This window comes from Arvicanthis niloticus, chromosome 2 (assembly GCF_011762505.2).
Source record: "Arvicanthis niloticus isolate mArvNil1 chromosome 2, mArvNil1.pat.X, whole genome shotgun sequence".
NCBI classification, from domain to species: Eukaryota; Metazoa; Chordata; class Mammalia; order Rodentia; family Muridae; genus Arvicanthis; species Arvicanthis niloticus.
The window spans coordinates 135712083-135734059 of NC_047659.1; the positions used below are offsets into that span (position 1 = coordinate 135712083).

The 21977-nt window shown below is 50.9% G+C and overlaps 1 protein-coding gene across 1 annotated transcript in view; it reads right to left on the reverse strand.

Annotated features, from left to right (window-relative positions):
• Positions 1 to 21977, reverse strand: part of Prex1 (phosphatidylinositol-3,4,5-trisphosphate dependent Rac exchange factor 1) — a 148625-nt gene that overhangs the window by 36887 nt on the left and 89761 nt on the right. The window contains exons 6-11 of the mRNA XM_034495589.2: positions 20369 to 20530; positions 17069 to 17202; positions 11078 to 11196; positions 10317 to 10466; positions 8413 to 8560; positions 575 to 675 (exon numbers count right to left, since the gene is read on the reverse strand). Coding sequence (XP_034351480.1) covers positions 575 to 675; positions 8413 to 8560; positions 10317 to 10466; positions 11078 to 11196; positions 17069 to 17202; positions 20369 to 20530 — 814 coding nt within the window. The remainder of the gene's footprint in view (positions 1 to 574; positions 676 to 8412; positions 8561 to 10316; positions 10467 to 11077; positions 11197 to 17068; positions 17203 to 20368; positions 20531 to 21977) is intronic.

The following is a 21977-nucleotide window of genomic DNA, read 5'->3' on the forward strand; positions in this document are numbered from 1 at the left end:
AGCACTCGGCATCCCCCTGGGCACCTGGCTTTGGTTGTTCCCCCTGCCCAGGTGCTCCCCATAGCATCTACCTGCCTCCTTCACTTCCAGGGGAGACCTCCGAAACCCCTGTTCAGAACTGACTCCCTATGACACTGACTGGAACCCCCTTCACTCCCCAGCACTGATCTTGCTGTTCTGGAACCCTCTACTGCCTTCATCTGCCCTCTGAGCACAACATCTCTGTGAGGACAGGACTCTTCACCTGTTTCGCTCACGACTGTGCAGGCAGTGCCCCACTGCAAGACATATCCAGTAAACATCCTCAGATTAGCTCTTCTTGAAGGGGCGAATGGAATTCTACTCCCTGGCCACCTGCTTTTCTGAGGAGTCCTCATTTGCTGGTACCCAAATGAATATCGATTCTGTAACCCCAGAGAAGTGCCATGAGGTAGCCATGGTCCCGAGTCTGTGTGAGACGGACCAGGAGAGCAGCTTGAAATGCAGGTGTAGATGTCTGGGGGAAAGGCAACCTCTGGGGGAAAGGCAGCCTCCCTGACGTTCAGCCTACCTCGTCATACCCTCTGGCACTCACCGTGGTGGATGATTCCGTTCTCCAACAGGGCTTGGCCCAAGTTGACCCCTTCTTCTGTCTTGCTGATCTCACCAATTTCCAGAAGCCAGGCGACAAACTCACTGTCAAAAACAGAAGATGCAGGCTGACGGTCCCCAAACCCAGAACCTGAACCAAGATGGCCTGGCTCTACCCACCCCAAGAATAGGCAGGCAGATCTTCCCACAGCATACAAAACCAGCAGCCATAGCCCAAAAAACCATGATAAGGCTGGCTTGTTTGTGCCTTTTCAGATGGCTAGAACAATTGTGGGACAGCCTCATCCACCCAGGAAAGGGTGAGTGGATGGATGGACAGATGGTGGGCAGATGAATAGATGGATGGATGGATGGATGGACAGACGGTGGATGTTTGGTAGAGAGAGGAATGGGTATATGGATGAATGATTGACAGATACACAGATGGATGGGTGGATGGCTAGAGATGGGTTAGTGGATAGTACCTAGATATATAGATAGAAGAGTGAAAAAATTGGTGATGGTAGATGAATGAATGGTAGATGGTTAGATAAATGGGTGGGTGAAAGAATGAATGGTGTAGCTTGTGAGTGGGTACATGAAGGATGGATGGCTAGATGGACAGATGAGTAGATGGTGTGTGGGTGATAGATGGATAGATGGATGGATGGATGGATGGATGGATGGATAGATGGATGGATGGATGGATGGCGAGTAGGTAGATGGACAGATGAGTGGGTGGGAGATGAATGCTGGATAGACAGAAAAAGATGACAGATGGGTATAGGAAGTAACTGAGAGGGGAGATAAATCTATGTGGAACCTATGGATGGAGGCATAAGCCAATGGATACGCACTGGGCCATGTGGTGCATAGGTAAATTAGAAGAACGGACACACGGATAAACCACCAGAGAGATCAACACTAGAGAGATGAGCAGATATGGAGGTTGAGGGGGGATGCTGGGTGGATGGTGGAGGTACACCATGAATAGCTGGGCGGTCGCTAGCTGGCATGGATACTAAATGTACAGGTTTGTATGCATGTATGTACGTATGCATGCAGTATAAGTGAAATTCACAAAATGAGGAGGAGGCCATACCAAGCCCAGAAAGCTGACTGGAAAGTCAGGAAGGCTCAGATGTCTTAAATTACATCCTATCCATTCAGAGAGTGCTCTATCACACCTCATCTGTCCATCCTCACAATGCTCCCATCACACCCTCTCTGTCCTCACAGTACTCCCATCACATCCTCACAGTGCTCCCATCACACCCTCTCTGTCCTCACAGTGCTCCCATCACATCCTCACAGTGCTCCCATCACATCCTCTCTGTCCTCACAGTGCTCCCATCACATCCTCACAGTGCTCCCATCAATCCTCTCTGTCCTCACAGTGCTCCCATCACATCCTCTTTGTCCTCACAATGCTCTCATCACACCCTCTGTCCTCACAATGCTCCCATCACACCCTCTCTGTTCTCACAATGCTCCCATCACACCCTCTCTGTCCTCACAGTGCTCCCATCACACCCTCTCTGTCCTCACAGTGCTCCCATCACACCCTCTCTGTCCTCACAATGCCCCCATCATATCCTGCCCTCACAGTGCTCCCATCATACCCTCTCTGTCCTCACAGTGCTCCCATCACACCCTCTTTATCCTCACAGTGCTCCCATCACACCCTCTTTGTCCTCACAATGCTCCCATCACACCCTCTGCCCTCACAGTGCTCCCATCATACCCTCTCTGTCCTCACAGTGCTCCCATCACACCCTCTTTATCCTCACAGTGCTCCCATCACACCCTCTTTGTCCTCACAATGCTCCCATCACACCCTCTCTGTCCTCACAGTGCTCTCATCACACCCTGTCCTCACAGTGCTCCCATCACACCCTCTCTGTCCTCACAGTGCTCCCATCACACCCTCTCTGTCCTCACAGTGCTCCCCTCACACCCTCTCTGTCCTCACAGTGCTCCCCTCACACCCTCTGTCCTCACAGTGCTCCCATCACACCCTCTCTGTCCTCACAGTGCTCCCATCACACCCTCTGTCCTCACAGTGCTCCCATCACACCCTCTCTGTCCTCACAGTGCTCCCATCACACCCTCTCTGTCCTCACAGTGCTCCCATCACACCCTCTGTCCTCACAGTGCTCCCATCACACCCTCTCTGTCCTCACAGTGCTCCCATCACATCCTCTCTGTCCTCACAGTGCTCCAATAGGCTTTTGCCTTACTCAGAAAGGAGTTCAACTCTGTGTCAACTGTCTCACACATCTGCCCAGAAATATGTATGCCAGCATCAGCCACCAACTCCACAGCTCGAACATCACTCCTAGACCAGTCTTCTCTCCGGTACCCCATCCCCATCCTCTGGACTTTGGCTCACTTGTTCCCTTCTTTTAAAAAGTATCCTAAACCTACCAGCCTGGGTCGTCATAGACCTTGTAAATAGGCAGCCTTGGCGGATAGTACCAACTTAGATAAGGACGAGTGAATCATAGGCATAGTCATAGTGACCTGACCCCTGAGCCGTCACCCAGCTGATACCCTGTTCTGAAAGATATCTGTACTCCCCCTGAACACCTATGCTCCTGTATAGTCCCCTTCCCCACATCCTGCATTTTCGTGTTTATAACCCCTGTGTTAAAAAGTAAAAATTATGATTTGATAATAATAAAAAAAAGAAGAAGAAAAAGAAAGAAATAACACACAGTGTTCCCCTGGCTCTGCTGACTTAGTTTCTGACAATCCATTTTCTTGTTCTCAGAAATACTTTGAATTATAAAATGTTATTGTGGTTTTTGTTAGTATGCTGGGTAAAATAATTTTTATTGATTTCATTTTAAACTTCAAAGTTTGTAGTGAGTTAAAATGTCCTTCAACATAATTATAGGTCATATTTATTTTCATATTGTAAAATGCTAGTTAATCTGTTGAACATTTTAAAAAACTGGATTCCTTTTTCAGAATTTCATATATGAGCACTGTATTTACATAATTTTTCCCTTTCTCTCCTTCCTCCCACTCTTCCCAACCATCCATACTTTTCAAATACATCTTATTATTTAATTATTGTTCATATATGTATGTATATATGTATTCATGTATAAGTATATATGTATATACACATACTGATAAATAAAGTGTTTTGGGGGAAAAAAAAGTATCCTAGACTCCATCATGTCTCTGGGCCTTTGAAACTGCTGCTCCATCCACCTAGAAATGTCCTTTCCTGACCCCCTTCATGCCACCTCTCCCACGGGGCAACAATCCATCCCACTGCCAGGGAGGACTCTGCACAGCAGCCTGCCTACCTGACTCTGCTTCCTTTTTGTACCAAGCACTCTCTGCAGCAGTGGGTTTACAGATGTGTGTGTGTTAATCAGCCCCGCTCCCTGAGCACACAGACACCCAGAATGTAAGCCCTTGCTGATAGATGTTGTTCACTGACCTTTCCCTGATACACTTTGAGACTCAAGAGTCACCTACGCAACAAATGAGGAACAAGCAAGAAGGAATGTTCTGGTGTGGCCAGGAAGGTACAGGGCACAGATGAGACAGGTAGCTGTTCTAGCTTGAGGCTGTCCCAAGCCTCTGAGGTCCCAGCACCTGTGGCCTCTTGGGCTCAGCACAGACTTCAGCCCACTGGGGCCAGCAGAAGAGGGTGAGCCTGAAGCAAGCAGCGCCTACAAGCGTGGGCAGCAGTGCCCAGCCCCCTTTATGGAAACCAGCTGCCCCACCTCCCGTTACAACAGGGGACGCTATTTTTAGCTTTTAGTGCTGGCAGAGGAAGGACCTGCCCTTATGTAGGTAGCAAGCAGCATTGTGAGACATTCAAGAAAGCCCAGGAGACGCCCAGGGATGTGGGAAAGAAACAGGTACATTTCTGGCACCCTGGGTGGGAACTTTTCAAGCTCTGTGTCCCTCTAACCACCCCCCACAACACCCCTCCACACCTCACTCCATTGTCCTCCATGTCCCAACTCTTGGGGCAAGGCAAAAACTGGCAGCAACCCCAGATGGCAAGCAGATGTTGGTGTGACCACTCTCAGAGGCTGGAGGTCTGAGACCCAGAGCAAGGCTGTTCACCAGCTGTCCTATCCAGGGCCACCTCTGGTAGGGATCAATGACCCTGTGGCCACAGTGGGGACAGGAAGTCTCCCAAAGTGACTGAAGGGGGCAGAGACAGATGGAGGACAGAGGAAGCAACCTAGGGGTGACTGTGCCCACACTGGGTCTTGCTACTATTTGAGAAACCAAGCTGGGTCTTCAGCTTGCTGGGGACAACTAAAACAAAGTTGTCCCCATCTAGGAAACAAGATGCAGCTAGACGCAGCTCAACAGGATGCAGCTGGCAAGTGGTTTGCTTAGGGACATCTGGAATTAGTGGGTGGACTTTTTAATCCTGTGAAACTTTAAGCTGGAACCCAGGAGGGAAACCAGATAAAGTTAATCTCCTCTTACGCAGGTACCTCGAACTCTGAACAGGGGATGCTGGCCAGGTGGAGTCTGTGCCAAGCCAGTCAAAGGTGAAGCCATTGCTCAAAGAGCGCACCACAATCCTGTGGGTCCAACTCTTCAAGACAGAGAGGGCGAAATTTGATATTTCCTATGAAGCTCCCAGTTGTTCAAGGCTGTCCCCAGGCTTCCGCGTGTACCGGGCCAGCAGGGAGTGTCCCAAGCTGGACACAAGAGTACACAGCAGCTCTGAGTGACAGGCAGGGGGAGGGAGCTGGGATCTGACAGTAGCTCTGGGTGGGGTTATGAACAACAAGCAAGGCTCAGGCTTCCAGAAAGATGTTTCCACAGCAGCAGGAGGCACTGAGACAGATTGAGAGGACAAGGTAGGGGTGGGATCGAATGGCAGAGTCCACTGACAGCTAGGCTGTGCCAACTTCCATTCTCCCTCCGCCCTGCCCAACGGACACTGTTCAGCCTGCTGCGGGTCAAGGGTCAAGGCTGGGCACAGAGGATACCTGGGCATATCTCTGCCATTCTTTTATGAGAGCCTCCTGATCCGGGGCTCCATGTACCACATACTTCCCAAAATCAACACCTTTCCACTTGTTTCCTGCCTGGATCCTGGGGCTGAGATGCAACCTGGGAGTCCCATGCACAAAGTCCCTGCCAATGTCCCTGGTGATGTATGTCAGGCCCTGTGTGTGCATGAGTGTGGAGGCCAAAGGTGAATGTTGGGGTGTCTTCCTCTATCATTCAGTCTTATTTTGTGACACAAGTTGGCCATTGCTGCTAAACTGGCTGGGCAGCAAGCCCCATGAATGTCACCTGTCTCCACCCCCTCCCCAGCACTGAGATTACAGATTTTCACATGGGTGCTTGGGGATCGGAGTCCAGATCTTCCTGCTTGCACAGAAAGCGTTTCCCTGCTGAGCTATCCTGTCTCAGTCCCCGACAAGTCTTTAAGGATCATCTGTGGTTGACAGGTCAGTTTTTGAGACTGTTCCTCCGGTCTTCTTGTGGCTGACACTCAGATCCTGGTTGAAATGTGACCTCTGACAGGAGGCCTGTCTTCCCCACCCTGGCTGAGTCAGCTCCAAAGCTTCTCCCCTTTACATCACTGCACAACCGCCTTGTGAGGTTCACTGGCCCAGTGGGTTCCTCTATTAATCTGTGCACTTGTCTACTGATTCCTGTAGGAACAGTCATCTCCCTCTGGGCAGGAAGCTTGGCTGTTCAGTTCCCTGCTGCTCACTGGCAAAAGGCAGGGAGGGAGGGAGCAAAGGAGGGAGGGAGGTAGAGAGGAGGGAGGGAAGGGTGAAGGCAGGGAGGGAGCTAATCTCGGGCTGCTAGAAGACAGGTGCGTGCGCGCGCGCGCGCACACACACACACACACACAGAGTATGTTCTCCCACAGTACACAGATTTTACCACTGAAATGTGAGGTCTATTGGCTTCTGAGTGGGCACAAACTGACCACTTCTTCACACCTGTCCCTGTAACATGATGACATGCATGGAGGGCCCAGACCTGTTCTCAGTATTCTGGCTAGCACCATGCTGTGTGCCACTGCATCCCCACTGTGTTCCCATTGCATCCTCACTGCATCCCTACTGTGTTCCCACAGCAAGCCCACTGCATCCTCCAGCCTTTCTCCTTCCTTAATTATCATTCATTGAGACCCAGAGACATTAACGGAGTCCCCAAAGCCATCCAGCAAGAAGGTATGGAGAGTAAGACACAGTCCCAGTCTGACGCAAAGCCAGACAGTCCACAGCCGGATTGCCGCCATCCAGTAGCTGACAGAGGAGGAGAAAGCAATAACTGAGGATGCTGAAGAGAGATTAAAACGAACCAAGACTGAGGTGGTGAGAGAGAACGCCAGCTCTAGAGTCACCCTGTCCCGAGTTCGAATCCCACCTCACTGCAGCAGTGTGACTCTGCTTTCCCCTCTCTGTGCCAGTGTCTTCACCCTTGAAATGGGGACAACAGCAGTGACCTGCTTCACAGTGTTGTGTGAGATTAAAAACCACGGCCAAATGTGACTGCCATAGAGCAGATTAAGAGCTGAAGGAACCTGTTGCAGCCACCTATTTATTCTCCTTACAGGGAGGACCACGGGCTCCTGGAGCTGCACACTGGCTGGGAAGGGGTGTTGGAAGCCCAGGCAGGTGCAGAAGGAAGCCACGCCTGAAGAAGCTTCCTCTTAATGGGGAGTCAGTTCCTCTGGGCCCCGGGGTTACAGGAGCTGTGCCACTGGCTGGGGTTCAAATGGGCAGCAAGAGAAATCTCCCCTAATCCTTCCTGAGGAATCAGGCCTCAGAAGCCTTAATCACAGACAGGTTATCCCATCCGGCTGGGCTGGCAGGAAGGCTCTCCGATATCCCCCTAGGCAGAAGCAGGGCGGGCCACTGCTAGAGGAATAGCTCCTTCACAGTGGAATCAGGGATTAGCACTGGAAACATCCAGGAGCTTTCTGAACCTCTCTAGTTAGCTCCCACAAGGCTCCCGGGCCCAGCTCTCTCCTTTTCACAGAGCTAGGACTCTCAGGCCCCCAAGGACAATGGACAAAAGAGTCCAAAAATGCTGGTTCTCCCAACACCCAGCCCTGGCTTGTTTAATACCAGGCCTCAAAGCCTACCCTGGGCTATCTCCTAACTCCAAAAAGGCTCCAATGGGCACCATGGATATCAAGCAGGGCTTTTCTGTTTTCACACATCTAAACCCAAGTCCCTGGTATTCTGGCTCCTGCCCGCCACTGGCTCCATCACGTCAACTTGCTTCTGGGAACTGCTCCCAGGGACACTGATCACTGGCCACAGAGGCCTCGGCTTGTCCCTTCCCCAACACTACTGGCCCAGACTCTTCTGTGTACATGGTGGCCCACAGAGCAGTCTCCTGACTCAAGGTCATCGAAATGCCTGTCCTATACATGGGTCTCTGATCTCATCCTTTCCTCCAAGGAGAATCAACATCATTCCCAGCTTCCTCCTTAGTGCCCTGGTTACCGAGTTCCAGCCGGCCTCATCTCTCCCATCTTCCCCATCCACCTCTGCCTTGGCCATGGCAGAACAGAGAGATGGGCAGAGTGGGCCAGCCCAGAGTCGGAAAGATCTCAGCTTCTGCCATGTACTTTGTTACGGGAATCAGATTACACAGTGAGTCAGGAGCAAATGCAGTGGACAGACCTACAGCAGAACCTTGCCAGCTTCGACCCTCATCTGAGCCTGCTCCACAAGCCTGAGGGGCATTAGGTGGCTGTGTAAGGAGGTCCCAGGCAAGAGAAAGGACGTGTGGGGCAGGGCAGGGCAGGGCAAAGCAGACGCAGGATGGGAAGGGAAGGTAGCCAGCTGGGAACAGTACGCAGAAGCCACTCACTTGCCAAGGAAGCATTTGGGGACGGTACTCAGCTTCCGCCGGCGGTCCTTGATCAAGTTCACCTTCTTGCTCATCATCATGTGATACAACTTCTCCCCCTTCTCGGCAATCATAACATAGGCGTCACGCTCCATGCCCAGCTTCAGGCCTGCGTGGGGACATGACTGCCATGAGGGCACAGGAGACAGTTGGGGGGGCTTCCGGCAATCATGCCTCCCGCCTTCACCCTAGCATAGCCATGGAGCACTTCCTGACCCCTGGTCAGTACCACATACACCTGCCAGGGGCTGGGTGGGAACTCATGGAGGTTAAGTCTTGCGTGGTACCCTTATTCGGAGCTAAGCTCCGAAGCCTTGTCCTATCCACAGTGCACACACACAGCTCTGCCCACCCCCCGTACCATATACACTGGGCCCCATCCCTAACTCCTAACTCATCCTCTCTCTGAACCCCACCCCATCTAGACAATAACAGCGACAGCAAACAAGTGCTTCACAGCCCCGGACACACATCCCATGCTCCTGAGAAAAGAGACATCATTACTCCCATTTTGCAAACGAGAAGCTGGGGCCCAGGGAGCGTATGCTGCCTGGATAGAAGAGGTCGTACCAAAATTTTGCCCCAAGATGTTTTGCACTGGATTCCAATCTGAAACTCCAACCACAGACCACAGTGTGAGCCCAGCCCTGTGCGCCCAGCCCTGAGGTTGAACTTTAGATAGCACTCACTTCTAAGGACAAGGCCCCCTTGGACCACATGCACCTCTTAATGACATAGACCCTGTGCTAACCACAGCTCTAGATTCTAACCACAAAAGTACAGCTCAGTCCCACCCAGTCAGGCCAACTCCCTGCCCCTACCCCTGTACTGACCCCACCCCAGGACTGAGCAGTTTCAGGGGTTCAGCCCTTGCCCATCCCAAAGGCCAAAGCCAAGAGCCTCTCTGGCCTCCTGGCATTTTAATACATTCTGGCTTGATATTTAAGTGCTACCTAAAGGCCCCACTTCCTCTAAAACACAGGCAGAGGCACTATGCTGGGGACAGTGACTTGGGAAGGGTGGGGCAGGGAGAGAAGCAGTTGCCCTGGACCCAGTTAGAGGGCAGTCCTGCAGGACCATGATGATCTCCTGAACAGAGAGCAGCGATGAGGGGTTCAGGGGTGGCACCAAGGGTGTGATTCAACACCAGTTGGTAGAGAGCCTGCGACATGGGCAGGCTCAGAGGGTGATGGAACCACGGCAAATGCGAGGGGCCTATGATACACAGACCAGCTGGGATTTCAGGTCTGCAGGATGTACACGGGGGAAACTGAGGCCCAGTTTTGCTCCTGTGTCAAACTGGCGGTGACTGTGGGGTAGAAACACAGAGTTTGCAAGGACAGCCATATCTACAGTCTTGGGCGGTGGAGTCACAGTATCTGCAGTAAGAGAGTGAATCCACCTCTGCTCAGGTCACTGAAATACTTGTCCCAAGTACACCCAGGCCCTCAGGTTCCCAGCCTGGTGGGCTCTGTACAGTAGTTCAGGGCATAGACACGGCTCACAGTCCATCCAAGCCTGGTCTCTCACCTCAAACCCTGCTCTGTCTTTCCGTGAACCACCTTGATGTCTATGTTCTAAGGGGCTCTCCACCATGCCCAGTGGGCACCCCAAGGACCATCCCCCAGATTCCCATTCAGGGACAAAAGCTCAGGCAAACACCTGAGCAGCAGCGGGGAAGAAACATGCTTTTTCCAGATGCTCAGGGTCACCAGGAAGCCACCTGGGGACTGTGGTACAACTGACTGGTACCATCAGGTCTCAACATAGTCACAGAGGTCCCCGTCCAATCCCCACATACACAGTCCCCCCTGGAGGAGCCCCACCCCCTCCACGGCAGCCCAGGGCTGGTCTTAGGCACCCACTCTCTCGCTGCTCCCGTTCTCGGATCAGGGCGTCCAGCCATTTCTGTTTCTCCTCCGCTGTCTTGGCCATACACACGAACCACTTGTTTTTGGCTGTGTTGTGAATCTTCCAGCCATTGGTGACAGTGTAGCCATTGCTGTGGTAATCGGCTGGTGGGGCAGAAGGCAAGCACAGGTCAGTACACAGACAGGTATGCAATGCTCAATAACCCACCTAATGATGGCCACCAACATGGCCAGGCTTGGGAAGCTGACCAAGTGCTCCCTCCTGGCTTTTCTCTCATGGGCAAACACCTGCACAGACCCCTTCCAACAGCACAGTGACACAGGTGTCCTGACCTCCTAATACAGGCACAAGCATAGTGGTGGAGGAGATTCTTGCCCAAAGCTCAGAAAAGCAGCCCTCTCTGAAAGCATGCTGTCAAACAGTGCCTAGGAATACGGGATCCCACCACACGCTGAACCTAAGGAGGGGCCCACAGGTGTGTCATGGCTCAAAACCACATCAGAATCTTCCTCAGACAGACTCACAAAACATCTGCTGAGATGTGGCATCTCTGGTCCCAGCAGTGAAGTACAGAAATTACCGTAAGCTTGGCGCTTTCCCGGGCATTGTTCATGCAGTGCATGCTATCCAGCCACAGGAAACAGCGAACAGTGCTTTTCTTCAACTAAGTTACACTCAACAATACACGAGTCATACATGGCAGAGAGCGCCAGCGTGGACAGGGAGAGGTTTAGTGGAGAGGGGCAGGGCCCACCTGTCCCATCCTCCACGTTCTCGACTTCCATGACCTCAGTGTTGATCCGACCCCTGAAGATGTACAGGGAGCCGTTGATGGACTTGGTCCTCTTGGTAGATTTCTTGCTCCCAGTGACCCTGAAAGACAATGGTAAGTCAGTATCCCCCACAAAGGGAGCATCACAGAGGGGAGGGTCTGGGGCAGGGAGGGGCTCTGGGCTAGGGTGAAGCACATGGGGTGTCTGCCGGTGGGCAGGTGACTCTGGTGAGTCTCTGCTGGTCATCGTTCCTCATCTGGAAATAGGTTGACAGTTCTGTTGACCTCACAGATCAATTCTTCAGTTAATGGGGACCTTGTGGAAGACCAACAGGAAGAACAGAAACCCAGTAGGCTGGGCTAGCAAGTGGGAGGGGGCCATGGATTTCTAACAGATGGTACCCCCCAAATTGAAACCAGAATAGAAGGCAATTGTCCATCCACCCTCTCGTCCATCCATCCATCTGAGTACCTATATCCATCTATCTATCCACTTACTATCCATCCACATACCATCTACTACCACCCACGTATCTACCATCCATATAACCATCACACACACACACACGCACACACACACACACACACACACTCCATTTGTCCATACTCCATCATCCACCGACTGGCTAACCGACCCACCCATTCATCATCTCCAACCATCTACTGATACTATCTGTAACCTACCCACCCATCCAAACACCATTCATCCACCCATCAATCCATAAACTCACTCATCCATCTTCCTATTTCATTAACCACCTATCCATACACTAACCCCCACCCTATTCATCCATCTACCCATCTATGTTATCCATTCACCTATCCATCACCCACCTACCCCAACTCATGCTTTTACTTGGGGGAACCCTATTGCTCACATATTCAGTTACTACTACAGCCTGAATGTGGTACCATCTGCTGACTTCTAAACTCTGATGTTAAGAGTCAGGGGGATCCTGCCTCTCTTCTAATATCTCAACGCCCATAATCAGCTTGAAGAAGTTCCCTGGGCTTGGGGACTGAGGTGGTTAATATTGGGCTGTCTTTCTAGGGGAAAGGAGTGGTTTTGTTGGAACAGGGAGGATTAGCTAGGATTTATTGCATAACCATAACCTACTGGTAGAAATAAGTATAATTGTTATTAAGATGAAGTTATAATTTCTTAAATGGTACAAAATTTACTTTGATTTCAAATTTAAGGTTTTCATTGGTATGAGCTTCTTATTGATATAAAAGTGAGGTTAATATTGTTACTCTCATAGGCATTGTGCCTATATAACACATTTAGGAATACAAGGCTTAGACCCAGTCCTTCTTTAACTTTTCTAACTGATTTGAGATGGTTAGCCTGTGAGTTAAGGGCCTATAGCAAATTCATGGCTCTGAGTTTACTGTTAAGGTGTTTTCTATATTTTATTTAGAAATAGCTGAGAGGAGTTAACAGACAATAGTTCAGATTGCTTTACATGGATAATTGGTTTTCAAAACATCAGAAGTCCACAGAATTGATGTTATAAACATTTCTGTATTAATGTTCATTTTGATTAGAGACCTGTCTACTCCTGACAGCTTCCTGTCTTGGATTCTAAGAAGAAATTGAGCATCTTTGGAGTTATTCCAATTGTGGTGAGACAGCCACCAGGCAAGAATAGCCTCTTTTCATCTACAGACAAATTACTGTCCAGAAAAGGACACACTTGCGGAATAGTCGACTGATTATATCTGCCAAGACAGAGTAATCAGCCCTTAATAATTCTGCATCACTAGGTCTGTCAGATGATCCTGGGCCAGAATGCTGAAGATCAGATGCTCCAACGTTCTGTAGTATAGGGACTGTCCAGGTGTTCAGCGGTCTCTATAAGTTACCTAAGTTTTAGGAGCTATGCTTTGTGTTTCCCATAATTTCAGTTAACTCAGTCATTCTGGATTTCTGACAGAGTTAAAGACTTTTAGTCTCATAGCCAATTCCAGCTACTTACTTTGAGAGAAAAAATTTGAGAGGATGGTTTTCAGCTGACATTCATTCTAAAGCCAAGAAAAAAAGCCAGGTTCAGAACTAAGTCTTTTAGTTAGGAGAGATGACAGAGGTTCTGGTTAGTCAACAAAATGATGGACTGGGTATTAGGTCTATCTTGTACCTCACTGACACAAATTGGTATAGTTATGCTCTAGTTGTATTTTAAGAGAAAAGTTTTATTTTAACAGGAAGGGTGATATGTAGGAGGAGCTAAGGTGGGAGGAGTACGGAGAGGAAGAGGAGGAGTAAGGAGAGGAGGAGGAAAGGAGAGAAGGAGCTAGGTGACGAGAGAGAAAGAGAGAGAGAGAGAGAGAGAGAGAGAGAGAGAGAGACAGACAGACAGACAGACAGACAGACAGACAGACATGGAGGCAGATGTTCGTGTGTCTCCACCAGTCAAAGGTAGTTGATATATCTAGGCTGGGTATTGGGTTACACTTCTGATTGTATGGGCATCTTGTTATTGAGCATTACCAAACTTATAAAGCCTTTGATTAACATTTAAAAAATTGTATAAAAACAAAAAGGAGAAGGGGGGATGGGATAGGGGTTTTTTAGGGAGGGAAAATGGGGAAAAGGGATGGCATCTGAAATGTAAATAAAATAACCAATAAAAAAATTTAAAAAAAAAAAAAAAAAAGAGTCAGGGGGATAAGGCCTTGAGAGGAGAGGCAGGTAGAGAGCAGAGATTGGTGGCATCTCATGAATGGGATAGAGCATGTGGATATTGTATATGCCTGCATGTGTATATTTGCACATGCAAGACAAATGTGTGGGTACACATGGGTGCATGTGTGTATGGATATGCATCAATTTATACGTGGTTATCTGCTTGTGTGCATGAGTGTGTGTTTCTGTCTGTGAGCATGCAGGTGCCTGTGTACACACATATACATCCTGCTGGTCTGTTCTCAGAGAACCCTAACTGACAGAGACATTAATGTTGCATACTGGGAATGAGGAAGAACTGAGGAATAAAAATCTGGAACAGCGTGTAGACCAGAAGACAAGACGAGCTTAGACACATGTGAGCGATGAGCAAAACATCCAAGGGACATGGAAGAGGGATGGTCTTCTCACCCTCACTCCTGAGCCTTCACCAACTCAGCCACTTCACAGTGGTGCCTGGACATGTCTTGTTCATTATGTAAAGCATGCCCTCCAGGACAGTTGTGCTTTGGCCCCATGTAACAGACACAAAAAAGCATTTGTCCAGAGTCACACAGCAGCAGAAGGACCTGGTGCAAACTCTGCCCTCTCAGAACAGAGTGGGCAGCAATGGGGTATGAGACTTAACTTTTCCAGGCCTCAGTTTCCCCTACTGTAAACTGAGAAGGTAGACTTTTAGAACACCCCCTTCCTCTTTTGGTGGCCAAAGGGAGGCCTCGGCTTCTAAATCAACAAGAATACTCTGTGCCACTGTTAATGAAGACTGCTCCACCCACATCCCAGACAGGGACCAAGAGAGCCAGCAGCTGCCTAGCCACATCAGGTACTTCTTGTGGCCACTCCAGTCAGTCAGGCACCATCCACCAGCATCTGACCCTGCCCACAGGGCACTCAGCCTTCTGGTTGTTAATCTAGAGACAGGACACTGGCCTCATGCCTGGCCCTCTCTGGAGACAAGTGTGTCCTTTCCCTCAGGCCAGCTCCCTGTGTCACTAAGGAAAGAGTGGCCTTCAGAGAGCTTAGCCTGGCCACAAGAAGGCCAGAGAGAGTCCCTGCAGAAGCCAAGATGGTGGAAGTCACTGCTATTCCTCCCAGGGCAGGTGACACAAAGAAAGAAGGGCCTGGCAAGGAAGCCAGGGGCTGGGCAGGCTCAGCCAGCAGCTGGGAGCTGTCCATGGAGTTCTAGGGGACATTCTGTTTCCCAAACCCTGGTATGCTCTGGGAGAAGTGCCTGCCTCAGCCAGGGCAGGGAAGGGCTAGGGGGTGACATTTCATTAGTCTTAGGATTGTCAAAGGAGGTCTCTAGGGGTGGTCCCAGAAGGACAGGAGACACAAGACAGTAATGGAGATCCATACAGGGCAAGCAGGAGAACACTTGGAAAAGAGGCAGGCTGAACATGTCTACACTGGGAGGTCACAGGAAGGGAGACTGAGGCCTGTGGCAAGAAGGGTCAACACCCAGAACAGAGAGGAGGGACTGTAGGAGGGGCTCTGTACCCTAGGGCTGCCCACAGGTGCACCAAGAACGCAGGGATGAGTGCAGGGTCCATGGAGAAAATACCATCAGTCAGCCCCAACTTCACACATCAGGCACTTACTACCTTCACCTATGCAATGACCCTACGAGGTACATTCAGTAGCATCCCCGTTTTTACAGGCAAGGAAACTGAGGCACAGGCAGGAGAAGTTATGGAGCTTGAGAAGTGGCCAAACTCTGAACCAAACACAGAAGACAGACGTGGCCCCTGTTGCAGAAGAGGAAACTGAGTCTGTGCAGAGCGTGTAGACAGCCACCGTGCCTTGTGGGCAGCTTCCTCACACAGCCTCAGAGCTGGGAACAGACAAGGAAAGTGAAAAGTGAGGCTCTGGGACATCAGTCCGTAAGGCCAGGATGCTGTGAGTGTGATCCAGTCTTGGCCAGATAAAGGCATGGAGGAGCCTCTGGGAGAAGCCTCTGGGAGGCTACTGTTTCACTCTCAGGACAGATGCCCTCTGCCCATTACCCTCCTCCTTGACCTCCTTACTCCCTCTCTCCATCCACCGTGCATTTGGAGAACCAGCCAATGACCTTGGCAGCCATCAACCCAACCACACCCTCCAAGTACATGCTGCCCAGCTGAGCGCTATCTACCAAGCCTCAGCCTCCCCATACCTTCCCTATTAGCAGAAGCCCAGCCACCTATACAGTTATCTACCCAGCCACCAACACGCCTGATGCTCAAGCCATGCTCTATCTGTCATCTACCCAACAAGTCTGCGCCCACCTCCATGCCTACATTCCCCTCAACAGCCATACTTACCCCCAACCCACCAACCCACCCCCTAGCCGACCCTAGCCAACCAACTCCTAACCTCTAACTATCCCTGCACCTCCCCCTCTCTCATTCCCTTTCCATCTCCAGCCTGTCGACACCCTCGTCTATTCCTCCCTGCATCCAAGGCTCAACAAACTCCTCATCCACTGCTTCATCCTTTCCCACCTCCCCCGTCCCTCTCCTCCTTTACGCAATCATCCCCTCCCACTTCTTCATCCCCAAGCTCAACAGATCCCTCATCGCCTACTTCACCCCTCCTCCTCCTCCATCCCCACATCACCACACTCTTCCCTCTCCCTTCTGTACCCACTGTCCATTCACCATCCAAGCCTCTAGCAACCTCACTATCCCTCTTCCCATTGCTCCACACCCCTCCTGACACTTCCGACCACACACAAGTGTGCCTGACACCTGTCCCTCACTCCTGGACCCCACAGAGGGCAAGCGGCTCATCTCATTGAGAGATGTGAAGATGCTGACCAGCTGGTCATTTCTCCTCCTGCCCAACAGGGGGAGCTTTCTCCCCTCCCACTCTGCACCCTGGGGACCTTAGGATCTCAGGATGCTGGTGAACCCTCACAACCGGCTAGAGCTGCCCTGCGGCTAGAGCTGCCCTGTATGATGCAGCGCTCCTGGGGTACAGGGAGAACATGACTGGAACCCACAGAAGGGTAATGCTAATACATGAACCACTTCAAAGGCTGAATATTAAAACATATATGGCAAAATACCTCCTTACTACTTTTCAAAACTTGACTTAGGATAGCTCCATGAATACTCATAAGAAAAAGTAAAGCCCAGAGAGAGAGACTGACAAGACTGACGTGTCACCTGGAGAAAGGGGCATTTAGTATTGCCCTTTTCTATCTATTTCTATCACCATGGTAACCAGGCCCTGACCCAGTAGATCACCTGGGCAGCCAGGCCCTGCCCCAGCCTCCTGGACAGCCTGGTCCTGCCCCAGCAACTCACCTAGATTTCCGCTTGCAGTAGACAAGCAGGTTGTCAAAAAGGAAGAAGGCTCTCTCTTGGATGTTGCCTGCAGAGATCTTCAGGAGAGTGCCCTGGAGGAGGAGCTGGGTGCAGATGTCCGTGAGGTTTGAGCCCTAGGGAGGCAATGAAGGACAGCAATGAGCAGCCAAGAACACACCTGTCTAGAGTTTCTTTCCTTGTTGCAGAGAAAAAACGCCATGACAAAATAACTCAAGGAAGAAAGGGTTTGTTTCAGCCTCACAATTCAAGGTTTCAATCCATCACAGCTGGGTAGTTATGGAGCAGGAGCTTGGAGCAGCTGGCTGCATTACATCCACAATCAGGAAGCAGACAGCCATGAATGCCTCACATCCACAATCAGGAAGCAGAGAGCCATGAATGCCTGCCGCTGCTCAGCTCTCTCAGGGAATGGTCCCGCCACAACTAAAATGGATCTTTCCACACCAATGAATCTAAGACAACCCTTAGAGGCATGCCCAGACAGCAAATAATCCCTCATCAATATACCTGGAGGCTAAGAGAGATACCTGTCTCCAGGGTGACTCTAGACCCTGTCAGACTGACAATACTAACCATCAAGCACTTTTCCCTCCATACCTCTAAATCCCTATAGGCCTCCACTGGCAAAGCTCTCAGCAGACACAAAGCCAACACAATGTGATGGGGGCTGTGTGGGCCAGTGCCATCAGTGGACTGCATGTGTTTTTACAGGAGACACTCAGGGGTGCAGGGAGCTGATACACCAACTCACGGGGCTAACAGCAGGCCCTGGGGCTCGGCATCTGGTTCTATGGGGGATTGGGTTTTGTCTGGGTGTCCTGTGGTCTGTCTTTCCCTGTGATTTATTTGCCATCTGGCTTGATAAGCCTTCCCCAGAAGATAAGCACTTCTGTAAGGTCAGGAGAATTCTAGCACCTAACGACCTTCCCTGGGGATGCAGGAGGGGCTTGATAGATGCCATGTGAGGATGCAGGACTCTGGGAGCACTGGATCCAGTGAAGGCTGTGGGTGCAGTGGGGAACAGCTTTAGTCATCACCAAGGGCTGTGGGCTGAGAGTCACACTGGCTAACACAGCAGGTGTGCTGAGCAGCGATGATAAGATTGGGGCCGAGGACCAGGAGAGGTGTTAAGGAGGAGCACAGACAGGGACTAGGAAGGTCCTGCTAGCAAGAGTCCTCAAAACCAGCACCTAGTGGGTCTGTATGGAGTCCTGGGAGGGTCAGGCCAGCTCATACAGATTCCCAGAGCTGAGGATAGGGACTGAATGGAATCCTGGCAAGCTCAGAACCCCTCACTCAGGTAGCTCTTATCCTTATCCCCCTCTGTTCATCTTGGGAAACAAGTTTCACAGGCATTTGGCTGCCTGACCAATGGCCTACATTTCCCAGCTTCTTTGGTGTCAGGCATGGTCCAAATGACCAAATCACACCAAGGATCGGGTGATATGTCACTACCTTGAAGTAGGTCTCTAGCCCCTCTCCCCACCCCCTTATCTCTTTCTAGAGATGCAAGATATCTGGGTTAGGGAAGGGCACTGGTGACAGACGTGTCCAAGGCACAGGAAGGAAACAGCCCTGTTGGAACAAAGCCACCCACCCAGCCTGGCTGGCCACACATCCTGGTCTGCCCTGCATTGTGAGCTCCTCGGAGTCACCCCTCAGCCCCATGGCAACCAGGACGTGCCAGTTTGTGCCTAGAGGCTGCAGAGGAGCAGAGGACAGCGGCCTGTAACACAGTAGGAAGGCAGGCCACATGGTACTCCTTCAGGTAAAGCCACGAACAGCCCCTACAGCCAAAGGAGCCAGATGCCAGGTTGGCTGCCTTACCTGATCAACACACCATCCTACCAACTCAGGCCAGTTAATGGAGGCTAGAGGGAGGAAGCTAGAAGCCCAGGAAGCTAGAGGGAAGAGGGAGGCTGTACTGCTAACGCCACAGAAATCCAGGCCCTCCTGTGGTAGCCCGTCTCTCACACTTATGGGAATCTTTTCTCTCCTGTCAACTTGATTGAAACCAAATCTCAATGCCCCTTCCAAAGTCCATCTGCAAGGGACTGTGGGAGCTGGAGGGCTCTCCTGGGGGAGTTAGCCAGTGAGGGAGAGTTCAGGGGACATGTCACCCCTATTCTCTGAACAAAGACCCAGTCTTCTCTGCAGCTGAGCCTTCCACAGGATGGGGGGGGAAGCAGGGGGGTACAAGAAAGGAATATTAAATACAAGGCCACCCAGGGCTTGGTGGGCGGGGGTGGGGTGAGAGTATCAGACAGCAACATCTGTCCTTGGAACCTTTCATCTCAGCTCTTAACATCTCGCTCCAGCTGAGCTGGCCTTTCCTACCTGTGGTATTTTCTATCATCTTTCAAGAGACACACAGGAAACTTTCAATAGTGTAGGAGGTGAGGGTTAGGAAAGTGAGTTGGTTACAAGCTGAAGAGATGGCTCAGTGGGTAAAGGGGCTTGCTGCCAAACCGGATGACGTGAGTTCAAAGCCTAGGTCCCACCCAGTAGAAGGAAAGAGCTGACTTCTACCTGTTGTCCTCTGACCTCTACACACACACACACGTGGCACACCGTGCTCACACGTATGCATACACACACACACACACACACACACACACAGAGGTAAGTGTGATAAAGAAAAATCAGTTACATACACTATGCTGGTTACATATACCTGGGGCGGTGTGAACCTGTCAGGACCTAGAATCACCTTCTATAATCCCAGCTGTGAGAAGGGAAGGTCATCATCTGAGCACAAAGGAGAAGAGAGCTGTCTGGTCTCCGACGGCTTCCTGTGGGATGCTGGGACCAGCTGTGTGAGCTACTGTTCTTCTCTACCGTGATGAGCTGCATCCCCAGCTGTGAGCCACAACAAACCCTTCCTTCCGTGGTTTTCATCTGGCATTTTGTCACAGTGACAGGAAAATAAACTAATATAGATAGATATCTAAATGTTGCCTTCGATGCTGGCACAAGAAGCTCAAAGGTTTGTAGGTAGCAGGAAGGCGAGGCAGCATACAGTTACTGAGGGGAGTTAACATGGCCCACGGTGACAGAGGCTAAGGAGACGGGTGTCTGCGGCAGCTACTGTGAGACACAGCAGCATTACCAAGTTTTCTACAGAAATCTGAAATCTGGGATTTTATGTTTCATTGAAAAGCAACTAAGACACTCAAAAGCAATCACATGGCAGGCCAAACCAAGGCACCAGCCTGTGATCTACAGCTGCAAACGGGGGTCCGGCCCCCTCAGCCCAGGGTCCTGACCACACACACACACCTCCCAGCCTTCGATGTGAGACTGCAGCTGCTCCAGGGCCTCCAGCTTCTCCATCTGCCTCTTGGTCTCATTGATGTTGGAGCAGACGGTCTTCATGGCCTGCAGGGCACTCTGTACTGCGGTGTGGTCAGGGTGCTTGCCCGGGGTCCTCTTGGCCAACTCCTAGTGTGGGAAGAGACAGAAGAGAGAGTGGTCAGTCTAGGGTCATAGGCCCTGGCAGAGGTAGGGTCATGCCGAACCAGTGTGCCAAGGGGCTGAGGAGCGAAGCTCGCACTTGCTGGCTCATTCATATGAGGGCCAGTCTTCACAGTGAACTAACTAGATTTGGGGTCACCTAGAAGATACTTCTCTGAGGGTGCTTACAGAGAGGTTTAGCAGGGTGGGCCAGCCTTGAATATGGGCGGTGAAATCCCAAAGGCTGGGCTTCCAGACTGAACACAGAAGAGAACAGTAACTAAGTACCGGCATCCACTCTGTCTGCTCCCTGACTACAGGCACGGAGACCAGCTTCGCCCCTCCCTGCTCCTGATGGAACAACCAGAAAACCACGAACTGCAATAAACCTTCCCTCCCTTATGATTGCATCAGATGTTTCATACCATCGACAGAAAAGGTAACTAAGACGATCGTTTGTTCTCGCCCTCATTCACTAATTCATTTTGTGGGTGCCATCTGACTGTCCTTAAAAAGGAGAGTCAATATGCAAGAAAACAGGCAAAAAACACTTTACCTGGTAGGTTATCATGGCCTAATACAGAAGACAGAGGCCAAAAGGCAAAGAAAAATCAGTAGCCAGCAATCAGAAATACTCAGAGAAGTTGGAATAAACCGCTTATGAGCGCCAAACAAGGAGGCTGGGAATGCGGACAGGGAGCAACGTGGCAGGCAGCAGGAAGAGCAGCCGCAAAGGGCGAGAGGTAGGAAACACACAGTGCTTGACAAGGGGTGGCAGGTGACTGGGGTGGGAGTAGTCACAGAGCAGGGAGATGGGCAAGTGACAGAGGTGGCCACAGACACTGGTCATCACAGCTTTCTACGTGAAATGGGCAGGGGGAAATGCCTCCTGGAGTTCATGCACGACTCAGTGGTAACCATATGCCTTACGTGTGTGTTCAAGGCTCACCCTGGGTTCAGTCCCCAGGACTGAGAGATAAATAAGTGAACAGGCCTCTTGCTCAGAGGAGACAGGACAGAGTGCACAAAGCATCCAGCCCAGCTGCCATCAGCTGACCCTCGTCTCAGACATAGGCAAGGACATTATCAAGGCTGGACAGTGTTTTCTAGTGACAAGGCCTCATGTAGACCAGGCTAGCCTCAAGCTTACTATGTAGTTGAAGAACCCTAAACTCCTGATCCTCTGGCCTCTGCATCCTGAGAGCTGGGATTAAAGGCATGTGCCACCGAGATCAGTTTATACAGTGCTGAGGCAGAAGCCAGGGCTTCCTTTGTGGTAGTTAAGTACTCTAGCAACTAACCTCCCAGCTGATCTCAACCAGAAGATTCCAGCCACTCCCTAGGTGTGGTAAGTGAGACATGGAAGAGACTTAGGGGCCAGCAGCGGTAGTGACGATGCTGAGGTGGCGGTGCCTGTGTCAGGCCATCACCTTCC